Here is a 13,147-nt window from a genome sequence, read left to right on the forward strand (position 1 = left end):
GAATCTACTCAAAAATAAAAAAAGTATTTTGTAAGCTGCACTTTTTTCAAAATCCATGTCATTTTCATCAAATTCGGCTAAATTGTAGAGGAATGCATATATCGAAGGTGTAGGGAAGTTAAAAATATGGGGTCCATGTGCTTGTTTTTTCACTATGAGTATCCAAAGTGATACGAGTTGGCATGAAAATCACCCAAAATGTGCAAAAGTCTAATAATGCCGTCTAAAATGCAAATTTATAATTTCGTAGTTTTGCCCCCAAACATTCAAAATCCATGTCCTTTTCATCATGCTCCCCAAATTTGTAGAAGAATATATTCTGAAGACATTAAATTTAAAATATGGGGTCCATTTGCTCGTTTTTAAACTATCAGTATCCAAAGTGTTGCGAGTTGGCTTGAAACAGTCTATAATGCGCCTAAAACGGTCAAGTCTAATACCTTCCAAAATGTCTAAAATACGAATAGCCCTGCTCCCAAACATTCAAAATCCATGTATCATACTCTCTAGATTTGTAGAGGAATATATTCTGAAGAAGTTAAGACATTTTAACTATGAGGTCCATGTGCTCGTTTTCAAATTATCAGTGTCCAAAGTATTGAGTTGGCTTGAAACAGCCCAAAATGCGCCGAAAACAAGCAAAAGTCTGTTAATACCGTCTAAAATGCGAGTAGTTCCGTAGTCTTGCTCCCAAACATGCCAAACATTGAAAATCCATGTCGTTTTCATCATACTTTGCACATATATACATGAGCACCTGAATATTCCAAATATGCAAAAAATTAACATGGGTCTATGACTTTTTGCTATAGAGCTTAAAAGTTAACCCAAAATGGATGATGTTCTTAAGAATTGCGCATCCAAAAGAATTTGGCATTTTTAGACTTCACGAGATCACAACATTAAGTTTAAATCCCTATATTATACAGTCAAAATCCATGAAATTTCATCAAATTTTGCAATATGATTAATAATTGTATCCGTAAGATGGATAATCTATCTATATTGCTGTCAACTGTTTGCTCATTTAAGTCTAACAGCACTCTTAGTTCTTGAAAAATACACCTCCAAAATTTCACATTTTCAATAACAAACTTGAGAAGTAAAAGAAATGCTGCACTTTATTCAAAACCCATGTCATTTTCACCAAACTTGTAGAGGAAGGTATACCCAAGAGGTGCAAACATTAAAAAATATGGGTTCATGTGCTTGTTTTCAAACTATCAACACTCTTATTAGAGCAAATTTGCTTTTTAAAACACCCGAAAACACGCCAAAAGCAGTATCTATGTAAGGAAAAATTCCGAACCACTTTTCCATTTATTCATACTCGGGGTCATATTCATCATACTTTGCAGCACTACAGAGAAACTATTTCGAAATTGTAGAGGAATAAAAAAAATGGTCCATGGAATAATTCTAGTTTATTAGCTTCATTAAATAACACATCAGATCTGCAGTTAATGTAGATAAGGAGAAAAATCAGCTCACATTACCTACAGCTGATTAAATCACAAGTTCATCCATTGTGACGTCAGCGCGCAGAGTGTAAAATATGCGCAGATCATGATGCGCACAAACATAACTGTGGAACGTCCTTAAATTACATTCGCAAAGAGGTAATTTCTCCAGAGGTAGATTTGACAGATTTTGATTTATTGATATACATGTATTTTCAATTCAACTGACATTATACTAAAAAAAGTAATTGATGCAGGGATGTATTCTTCCTTCATAATTTTATTCATGGTAAAGTTTGGTCAGAAATTTCAAATTCCCACCCAATCCTACTAGGTCTTTGTCACAGATGTGCGGTAGGATTTGACACAAAACAAGTTCCATAAATGTAATTAATTTTTGTCTAACTATCCTAACCCTGTTTGTGCCATTGCAGTAGGACTACCTGTCAGCGTTGCTACCTGTTGTCTTTGACTACTTTGTTTGATTGGCATAACATACATCAGATCAGGCTGTCAACTTGGACTGAATCTCATTTGACACATAATGCACATGGAATGTATTTAAATCTATTTTATGCACACACATAAAATAGCAACATTTGCATTGCATTATATCATTATATACACATCCAGTATCCATGGAACAGCTTTTTTAGCCATAACTCTTTAAATTGAAATTTTTGAGAAAAATTTAAATACAGATGAGCTACAGGAAAAACCCTCTGCTAGAAGAAACTTAGCAGTTGTATAGTTTAAATTCTCAGGATCAATGATTTTATACATCTCAAAAATTTATATTATTGGCAAGGTTATTGATTGCAATACATTGTTACACAAAGTTTTTTTCTAGTTTGTTAAACCATCAAAAGTTACCGTGAGGTGGATAATTAGATGGCATGCAGAGCCCCTTCATTATGTGGCAGCCTAAAATGAATGTGGCACATGTGGAAGTGTGTACAAGGCAAGCAAAGAGGTAATGGTCAGTGTACCATCACAAAATGCGGTGCAATAATTTGCATTTTCTTGGAATTCTAAGATGAGTGTCACAAACTCTCCTGAAATGAAATTGAAAACTCCATAAATGACCCAAATTTGATTCCTAAGGTGATAAAATGTACATTGGAATCAGATGCTAAAATAATACTTATTTTGTTATGATTTTGGCGTAATATACACCAATACCACAATATCACTGATGCACATCAGTATAATTTTCCCTAACCCCCAGTCAGTAGCGGACCGTGACCCGGAGGAGACAAAGCATTGGAGGGGCACTGTATTGTTTGTGAACAATGCTGTGCCCCCCCCCCCAATGCTTTGTCTCCTCCGGGTCACGGTCCGCCACTGCCCCCAGTCATATACGCTACAGAATATAGCAGCATTGCAGTTTCCCATCACCTATAGGGGTAATTGGGGCTAATATTCAATTCAATACTCGAGTCAGAAAATCAGTATTTTATTTAGACTTTTGCCTAGATAAAATACTTAGCCAATTTTGGTACTCAATTCATGACTTTGGCCAAGTAATTTTCCCTGAAGCTACATAATTGAAAGACAAGTCCATAACAAAAAGTTGATTTGAATAAAAAGAGAAAAATCTAACGAGCATAAAACTGAAAATTTCATCTAAATCGGATGTAACATAAGAAAGTTATGACATTTTAAAGTTTTGCTTAATTTCACAAAACAGTTATATGCATATCCTGGTCAGTATGCAAATGAGGAGACTGATGACATCATCCACTCACTATTCATTTTGTATTTTATTATATGAAATATTCAAATTTTCAAAATAAAATTTAATTCCTCTCTGAACATGTGGAATTAGCATTAATTTCATACTCTATGATTCAGTCAAGTTGGCCCTTATTTTCAAATCTGTAAAAAATGAAATATTGTATAATTCAAACAATAAAAAAACAAAAGAAATGGTGAGTGATTGACATCATAGACTGTACTCTCATTTGCATGTCACTGAGTTGTGCATATAAATAAGTTATTTATTCAATCAACATTTTTCTTGGGTAGACTTGACCTTTAAGTAATCTTGATGGCAGGTCAAGTTTTGTGTATTCATATTAGTAGAACATTGGTACAACAAGCAAGCAAGTTGGCAACAACTTTTTGACCTCATAATGCTTCTCCATAAGAAAGTTGGCTCATGTATATTTTGGATTACCTCAGTAAAATGCTCACTATTGAACTGAAATAGGTGAATCTCTTAGCCGAGCAAAATACTTGGTAAACTATATCTACACTGAGTTTGAACAGAATCAAATAAAATTACCACCACAGTGTTCATATTTACAGAAAATCTATTTGCCAAATGATTATGGTGAAGCTTAAAATGTGTCAGTGTTGAGAAATCAACAAAATATTTTTCCAAGCAATAATAATACACTGCCCCACATGTGCTTTTCTGTGTTGGTGATCTTCAGTGTGGTAACTTTTTTTCAGCTTAGATTTCATGATTTCACAGAGTTAGGTTTGCATACAGTATACCAGATCTAGATCCACCATGATATGATTACAATTAACCTTGATTTTACAGACGTTCCATGAAATATGTGTTTGCTACAACTATATTCCCTTACCTTTAATCCAAGTTTTGAATGAAATACAGCCATATGTCTCCATACAATACATACCTAAAACATTATGCTTCAAGTGAAAGCAGACTGACCTCTTTGAATTTCTCAAAGTCAACTTCAGTTACAATGTCTGTGGGTGTGACTCCGTTCAATGATTTGTCAATAGAGCCTCTATCTATGACCAAGTGACCTCTGCTAGACACACCCGATGTCTCTACTGAACAGCGGAAGTGGTCAAACTTGGTGATCAATTCCGGGTTAATGGTCAGTGCTACGGCTAGCTGATCACAGGCTGGAAACTTATCCACCAATCCTCCAGTACACATGGCAGGATCCTACATGGTATGATAACAAAATAATTAATAATCTGGTAATGGTGATAAAAAGAGTGATAATGAATAATAATAACAAGTGGACAGCATCTGGCAGTGACACCTGCATTACACAATCCATATAGCCACAATGTTGATTTGATTTTATTTTATTTCAGCATTTTTCCAACAGAAATTATTAACAAAAATAGTGTACAACATAAAAAAAATAGTGATACATTTCTTTTTACAAAAATAAATACAAATAGTAATTCATTGGCATAAAATGTATATAGATATTATTAGTTTGCAATTTTATAAGTTGTACTTTGTTGAGTAGACAAAAAAAATGCTGGAGACCGCTACCATAAGCAGTGCTTGACTAGGGTAGCGGCCTCAAACGTAATAGCGAAATAAACAAAAAAAGAAAACGAAGTCAAATACAAATCGGGCATTGACTTACATACATTATAAACAGATATTATTAATACGATATTTACAAAGAGAAAAACAAAAGATTTTATAAAGAGAAAAACAAAAGATAATCATAATGATTAAAAAATATATATATATAATAATAATAATAATAATAATAATAAATGATAAGAATATTGATAGTAATGATGACAATACTCATAAAAACTAGAAATATAATTGAAGGAGATTGAATACCCTTGCCGTACGTTCATGATGGCTTTATGTTGCTAACATGGCATCACTGTACCTGACATATTTGATAAATGTTTGTGTCTTGAATGCATTCACTTCAAGACCAATAGGTCTCTCTTTGTGTGTGCTAGGTCTCCGGAGAACTCGGCAAAAAAATTAGGTAAAGTAACTAGATTTTTTTTTAATGCAACCGACCAACCAATTTATAAAAACTAGAAAAATCATTGAAGGAGATTGAATACCCTTGACCATACAATCATTCCTGTGTCCCTCTTGACATATAGTAAATTCACATCATGGATCTTCACATTATGAAATGCATCAGAGATTGCACAAATTATGGAATAATATGTATCAGCGCATCATTACATAAGGACATGAATTAAAACGGATATCTAATTTATTGAAAGTGCATAACTAAAAGCACTTATTAAAGCAACATTTATAATAAAACTTACATTTTTGCAAACTTCTAGAATATGCTCATGGGTATCTCGGAGAAATCGGCCAACTCTACAGTCCTCTAAAAACAGTTGTTTGTGCATCCAATCCTTGAAAACAAAATAGATACTTCCCCCTTAAAGTCATGATAGAATAAAAGCATTAATGCATTTAAATATTGAATTATTTGAAATCTAGTTTCATTTTATAATAGTCATCAGACTAGGGGAAAATTGAGCGTTTTCTGTTCTAGTGTAATTTTTCATGCTACATCCACACTGGAAAATTGACTCCAGTTCAAAAAAAGCTATTACGTTATTACCAATTATACACCCTCGGTCGAACTGGAGTCCTTTTGTTTATGTGACTGTATCATTACCGTATTGTGTAAAAGTATGGTAATGTATGTGGACTACACTGCCCTCATACCTGTGCTCTTATTTCAGCTCCTTGTATGGTATATTAGAATATCACATCTGATATTTTTCATCAACTTTTCCCACTATGTCTCGTGGGAAACTGACTCAGCATTTGTGTGGAAGGTACTGAAATGCATTGATGTAATGGAAATGAGAAGACTTACAATATTCCAGGCATATTTCATTGTGAGTTCCCAAGATACAAGTATCTTTCGGCAGGTGAACTCATGTAGCACCACTTTAGCTGCTTCAGGGTCGGCACAAAAGTTGAACTCGGCACATGGAGTAATGTTCCCTCGTCCTGTAACAGTAAAGTAAATACATAGGACTGGTATACTTTTCACCTAACATGAAAGCATGTCTTACACTGTGGTTTGTGCCTTAAGTGTCTAAATGGACAGTCACATCCTTAGAAACCAAATGCCCACAAAGACTACTTTCTTTTTCCTTTGTCTGGGCTTATAAATGAAATAGTTGTCATCTAAATGACCCCCATAAATACATGTACTACAGATCTTTTAGACATGTTGATATTTCCAAATATGTGTGTGCACATCGCCCTGCCAAAGTGACAGATGTATTTAGCATACTTTTCATTAGGTGTCTTGAACAGAAAGTGATGACAATCTGTGTACGAAACATAATTGAAGACACTGTGTCAATGATTACATTCACAGATAAGTTACAGAATTATATGTTATGATAATATTAAGATTATATCCTACATAAAGTAAATCCTGAATGCCGCTTCTTGTCAGTAATTTTTACTGCCAAATTGCTCTGAGCCAATTGAATGCCAGGATTTTATTAGCTTATAACAAAAAAGTATATTGAGTATCGTTTCACGAAAGCAGGCTTATTGCAAAGAATCAAGTTTTACCTTCTGAGTCTCCACCCATGATGATAAGTTTTTTTATCTTGGATGAAAAGTTGGGATCTATCCTCGTGGCCAGTGCGAGGTTGGTTAGTGGTCCAATGGCAGCGATGCTTATCTGGCCAGGATATTGGTTGACTAGCTTCACAAGTGCCAAACAGGCGGCTTCATCTTTGAGGAATTCATGTTGTGGGTCATCCATTCGCTTGGTGTTACCTAAGCCATCCTCTCCATGCACATTAAAACGATGAATGGGGAAACCAGCCAGTGGTTGAGCAGCACCAAGGTAAATGGGACACTTTGCTTTCTGAGTGACAATGTTCAAAGTAAATAAAAATAAATACAGAGGAATGGATACACTGTATTTTTCTGTCTCTCACTTTGCTCGATCCTCTTATTCAGGTAGGATCAGCTCTCAAGCTGGCCATTACTAAATAAGTGTTTCACTACTGACTTAGATTTTCCATCAAGACTCAAGAAAGGGGGTTGTTCAAAATGAATGAGAAAATTAATCTATGCATAAAGTTGATTACATACCCGAAGCTTGTCTGAAGTTTTAACCGTGATTAGAACATTCTGAGCGACTTGATCAACATCCACGTTTCCTACGACACACGTAATGGCCAAAACCTTGACATGCGCTGCGGCAGCAGCAATGAGTATACTGTGACAGTCATCTGTTCCACCGTCTGTATCAATGATGAGAAGTTCCTCCGAACCATCAGCCATTTTACATGCACTGAAGAATATAAATAGAAAATTTACATTTAATTAATTTTTATTCAGATCTGACTGTACAAAAAAAATTGTTGCTATTTTTAATGAGAGGGTGGCAGAATAATAGAGGGATGCCAGTTGTAGGGAAGGTGAAAATTATAATTGTCCATTTTCAAGCTCTTTTTTTTAAACATTATTTAGAAAGCATATTATTATGGTTAAATTGGTACACTGCTATAGGTATTCTTCTCCAAATGGGCTGAGCCACAGCATCAAATTATGTGACACACACTGACACAGCAAAGTTAATTTCTGATAATTCTGCAATCTTATGACATTATCAACATTTCCCAATCACTTGAAGACAGTTTCGTTTCTTCCATTATCCAGACTTCGGATCAGAGCTTGAAGTTGTGTTAAAAATTTAAATGCATGGCATGCCACAGCAAAACTTAGAATTTGGTGCTAGCCTGCCTAAGTCAGAAACGCAATAAACTCCAACACCGGACTTGAAATCATCCCATATCCTTCAAAGAACTTGCGTATATGCACACTATCAAATCTAAAGCAACGTTTCCAATTTGGCGAGTTGTGAGTCGTACGCGAGCTCTAACTCGCCTTAACTCGCACAAGCTCGCGTGAAATTTACATTTTTTCTGGAATTTGCAAAAGACTCAACATCGAGTTCACTACACTCGCTGTACGAGTGAATCGAGTGCGAAACGAGTCAGACCGAGCTTATTATGAGTAAAAGCGAGCTATAAACCAGTTATCAAGATTTTGTTACGAGTGATAAGAGTTTCATATAGTCGGTTTCGCTATGTACTTTCACCGGATTTTTTTGGAGAAATTGAAAATTATACATTTTTGGAAAGGTAATTGTATAAGGATTCAGAATAACAATGTTTCCATTTGCACCCGTGACCCATATGGCCGCCATCTTTGATTTTTCAAAATGGCCGCCAAAAACAGGGTTTTTGACAATATCTCGGCTTCTAAGTAATCTAGAATCTTGATTTTGACACCTAAACCACCATTCCAGAGGTCCGGGAATCCATTGGTATAAAAACAATAAACTTTATCCAAGAGAGAAAATCATTTTCATGATATTTCTTGTCCCCTTACTTCCTACATATTTCCAGACTCGAACTGACATTAAAGGTCAAATTAAATGTTTAAAATTAAGTGACCTCAACATACCTTTCAGTAAGAGAAATGTTAACCAAGTGTTTCATTCATGATTTTATTAATAATTTATCATGTGTTTCAGGTCAAATGATTAGGTCACAGGTCACTGAGGGTCGATGAACTTTGGCCATGTTGGCCGAGGTATCAACTTGAAATCTTAACCAATTCATGCTAAGTGTTTGAAATTTCACCATAACCTATAAAGGAGTTGGGTAATAAAGTATCAATGATCATCTTGCATGAGTTTCAGGTAACATGATCAAGGTCAAAGGTCATTTGGGTTAATGCAATTTGGCCATGTTGTGGCTTCACTAACCAAAACAAAACTGAATCAAGGATAAGATTTAAACTTTCATACAATAGTCATCAAATAAGCAAATCAATGAATGACTTTGGGGTTACTAGGCAAAGGTCAAAAGGCCAATCGTGGGTCAAATCAATTGACATGTTTTTAAATAAGGTTAGGATTTTATGTTGTAGACATATTTTTAAAAATTATCAATCAGTATAAAAATGCATATAATGGTTAAAAGATATCAGAAATTAGATGAGTATAATTCCAGTTTACAGGTACAAGGTCAAAGGTCATTCAGATCAATTAACTTGGATAAAAATGTATATTCTGCTTATTTACGTGCAAAAATACAATAAATGAAACTTGTATGAGATCGGCATAGGATATCACACATGATATGAATTGAAAAGCATGTTTTTAAGTAAAGGTCAAAGGTAATTTGAAGTCAATAAACTTTATTATCAAATAAACGGGGTTTCCCTTTTCATAAAAGAAAATAAAAATATTTATCTTACAAGTACGGTGATCTTTTGCAAAGTCAGTACTGCTGCTCCATGTAAATTGGATTGTGTACTGCAAGCGATTTGTCAGTATTCAACTTAGTATAAATTGACAACAGTTTATTGGCCCCAAATGACCATTGATCCATCGAGCTAAGTGCCCTAAGTGACCAGAAACTACATTAATTGGATTTGGTGATACTCGATAACTATTATTATTAACAATTATCAAATATGTCCTTATACTGTGATTGCATTTCCAAAATATAATCCTTGGTTAAGATTGAAATGTTGATAATACAACATGATATGGGTAATGCAGTATCACTGGTCATCTTCCATGATTTTCAGGCTGTCACATGATCAAGGCCAAAGATCATTCAGGGTCAATGAAGTTTGACCATGTTCGTGTGTGTCAACATTAAAATCTTAACCAAGGTGAGGTTTTAAAGTGTCATTGTAACATCAAAGTGGAAGGAGATATTTCATTTAAAAAAGTTATCAAATAATTAATGAATGAAATTTCAGGTCACTAACTCAAATGTTATTTGGGGGCCAACTGTTTTCAACTGTTTTCTCCTTCTACCCCAGTCTCAATCGGCCATTTTTGTTATGAATCATAACAAAAATGGCCGATCGAGACTGGGGTAGAAAGAGAGAACTTTTCGTTTTTTGAGGTTCCAGTCTGTGCCTCGATGTCAGGAAACTGCCACTCGTTAGACCTTCATCCATATAATCGTGGTGAGTGCATAATTTCTGTTTTCACAATTCATTTGGAGAAATATTTAGACCATAAATCACGCTAGCCCGTGAGTATGGTCAAACACACGGTAAGCCCCTGGGCTCCCTGGGTTACTTGAGAGCTTACTGCGGCAGCCCGAACTGTCTTGACTTAAGACGTGTCGAGGTCCCCGGGGCAACTTGAGAGCCAGGTTATATATATGATGAATAGCTGTAATGGAAACTGACACTTTTGAAAAAATCAAGCATTTGTCCCCCAAAAAAGAGAAAATGAGCCAAACATTAACAACCTTATTTCACCACAGAGGGAGAAGTAACAGAGAACAAGGTTATAACATTGTTCATTGAATGAGTGCATGCCCCCGGCCCGGGAGAACTTAGCAAGTTAGTGGAGTCTAGGCCTATTGTCTGATTTTACTTACTGTACCAAATATGTCATGTGTTTTTGTGATTGCGGCCTCAGTCAAGTACGACTATAGACCCTACTCTAATAATAAGAGGACTCTACCCAACCGGAGAAGAAGAAGAAGAAGGAGAAGTCCAGCTGAATTGGTCGGCTTATTACTTATTGACATCAAACTCTTGTATAGAGTCTAGACTAGCACAAGGAAGCCTCGCTGCGCCGCCGAAGCTTCGGCGGAGTTAACACTGGAGATACGGTACTAGATGCAGGTGTCATCCGGAGGTTCATACAGCTATAGTATAGCTATTATTAGTAAAGTATTATAATTCTTGTTTTTGAAAATCTTACCTCACTGAAACAAAAAAAGCTGTAAGTTATGGAAATATGCAGAAATAGTCACATACCGATTGTAAGTTGAGTAACAAATTTCGACAGTAAACTCGGCTCAGCTCAGCGAGTGCGATGTGATCGAGGTTGCTTCCAAAAGATTGTAAACTCCGCCCCCTTTTCAGCTAGCATGGAGGGGGCCGGGTCGATCGTAAAAAGAGGTCGACATCGACAGGTTCCACCACCCCACACACTAATGATGAAGAAAGGATTTCTATTTCCATTGGTTGCTGCTGCATAGCCCCTGCATAGGGAGTTCCAGGTGGGGGTCTAAGGGGCCGCAGCCCCCCTATTTGCGGCGCAAAAAAATGAGGGAGAGGGAGAAATTGAGGGAGAGAGAGAAGAAAAAAAATCTTCTCGAGAAAATGGGGCTTTTCCGTTGTGATCGAAGTCAATTACTATATATGTACAATTTCTTCTGCTGAAAATTCGAGTTTTCCTTTTAATAGCAAAAGATACATCATGTTCAAAAGGGAAAAAAATTAGCTCGCGCTTGCATTCTCGGGCCTATAATGACATTGATCTTCTTTACCTAATTGTTTGAAAGAATAAAGCTAAAATGTGAATAAACCAGTTACATGCAGTCTTATAGTAAGGACACACCCTAAAAAAAAAACCCACAACAACAAAAATCAACATTTAACGGCCGATCGGGAAAAAAATCTATGAAAATATATTCCACCCCCTCCCTATTGGCAAAGCTGGATCCGCCCGCCCCCGCTGCAGATCTGTACCACGGGTTTACCAAAATTATATCTAACTTGTTATTCCAGTAACTTTGCAGTGAAATCGGACATTTTGGGAACACGCGTGCGGTCCCTCCGACCCCGGAGTGGGGGGGGGGGGGGGGGGGGGGGCGGGGTTAAAATCCCATTCGGTGTACAATCACAGAATGGGTGTAATAGGTTTCTAGGCTAATTATCTAGATTTGACACTCTGAATCCGACCAGGCGGTATTAAGACAATGCAGGAAAAAAATGAGCGTGCAATAATAACGGACCTACTGATTACGATACACCCATCCTTCATTCTTACTTGAAAATTATATAAAGGAATAACTAATTTCATAGACTTAGTGGTTTTCATCTGTGTGCTGATACCAGCATATTCCATTACTCAAAAACAAATTTGCATATATTGATGATTGCTATTTATCTTTAAGGCTCTCATGTTTTTAAATAACAATTTGATTTAAAAAAAAGTAGTAATGACAAAAAAAGAAAACATGCCATCAGTAAAATTATACGTAAACCAGCGCCGGAACGGAAGCTGTCTGAAGCCAAAATAATATTACCGCCTTAACTGCATGTGTGAAATTATGAAAACAAAAAGTAAGATTTATGGGCGAATGAATTTGTTTGTCGATCTGTTTAATCTGGAGTACCCATATGAAATGACAAGCGCCATCATTGACCAAACTTTTTAAAAAGTAATGGGAATTATCTTTGATTTCAGTTCATAAATAAAAGTAATGTTTGATATTTATAGATAGACGAGATGGGAGGGCTGCAGGTAGGTATTAATGCGATGTTAATGAATAGACAAGATTAAGAAGATAATGAGGAGGGAACACAGAGAGAGAGAGAGAGAGAGAGAGAGAGAGAAGGGGGAGGGGGTCAGGTCGTCCCGCACCCATGTTAAAATGCTCTGTTGCCTCTCATTACTTTCAGACGATGCCAATGATGCAAGCATTCAATTACAAATAATATTTCAAACACATGGTGTATAGGCAAAGATAAATACCATTTGGTAAACAATGCTTGTTGCGGTGCCTGGACTCAGTTGCGGATCCAGAATGAACAAGAAGTGAAAGGGGAAGGAGCTTTGGTCCATAATATTTTGTTCCTTCCAAACAACATCAAAAAAGGTAAATAATTGTCACCACCATAGAAGCAATTGCAAAAAACAAGTAATTGACAAGCTATGATGGATATCCCTTCACAATCACCTTAAACACAATTGTTTACAATAAAGTTTTTTTTTCTTCATTTTTTAATATCTCATATATTTTGGGGTTTGATGGTTAACATTTGCCAAGTTTATTAAACGTTTAGTAATCTTTTGATCAAACCCCCCGTTTCACGAAATGACAGATAAGCGTTGCTGTTTGAAAAAAAGGTAAATCCGAGATAATCGCTTCTGAATAACAAC

At 35.9% G+C, this 13,147-nt stretch overlaps 1 protein-coding gene across 1 annotated transcript; it reads right to left on the minus strand.

Moving 5' to 3' along the window:
* Positions 1-4,066: 4,066 nt before the first annotated feature.
* LOC129274482 (uncharacterized) lies at positions 4,067-11,101 on the minus strand. Its single transcript, XM_054911288.2, has 6 exons — positions 11,014-11,101; positions 7,303-7,504; positions 6,772-7,072; positions 6,056-6,192; positions 5,490-5,582; positions 4,067-4,386 (listed from the first exon to the last, which is right to left on the minus strand). The coding sequence occupies exons 2-6, from the start codon at positions 7,492-7,494 to the stop codon at positions 4,117-4,119; spliced, it is 993 nt and encodes a 330-aa protein (XP_054767263.2). The 5' UTR covers positions 7,495-7,504; positions 11,014-11,101; the 3' UTR covers positions 4,067-4,116.
* Between the last annotated feature and the right edge of the window lie 2,046 nt (positions 11,102-13,147).

The sequence above is a fragment of the Lytechinus pictus genome, chromosome 2, assembly GCF_037042905.1.
Source record: "Lytechinus pictus isolate F3 Inbred chromosome 2, Lp3.0, whole genome shotgun sequence".
Taxonomy (NCBI): Eukaryota; Metazoa; Echinodermata; class Echinoidea; order Temnopleuroida; family Toxopneustidae; genus Lytechinus; species Lytechinus pictus.

What these genes read in the sequence shown, in the direction of transcription:
- LOC129274482 (XM_054911288.2), bottom strand. Translation starts at nt 7,494, where the DNA reads ATGGCTGATGGTTCGGAGGAACTTCTCATCATTGATACAGACGGTGGA. An exon ending in AAACTTCAGACAAGCTTCGG is followed by an intron (nt 7,073 to 7,302) that starts GTATGTAATCAA and finishes ATTGTCACTCAG; the next exon opens with AAAGCAAAGTGTCCCATTTA. An exon ending in TTCTAGAAGTTTGCAAAAAT is followed by an intron (nt 4,387 to 5,489) that starts GTAAGTTTTATT and finishes CATACCATGTAG; the next exon opens with GATCCTGCCATGTGTACTGG.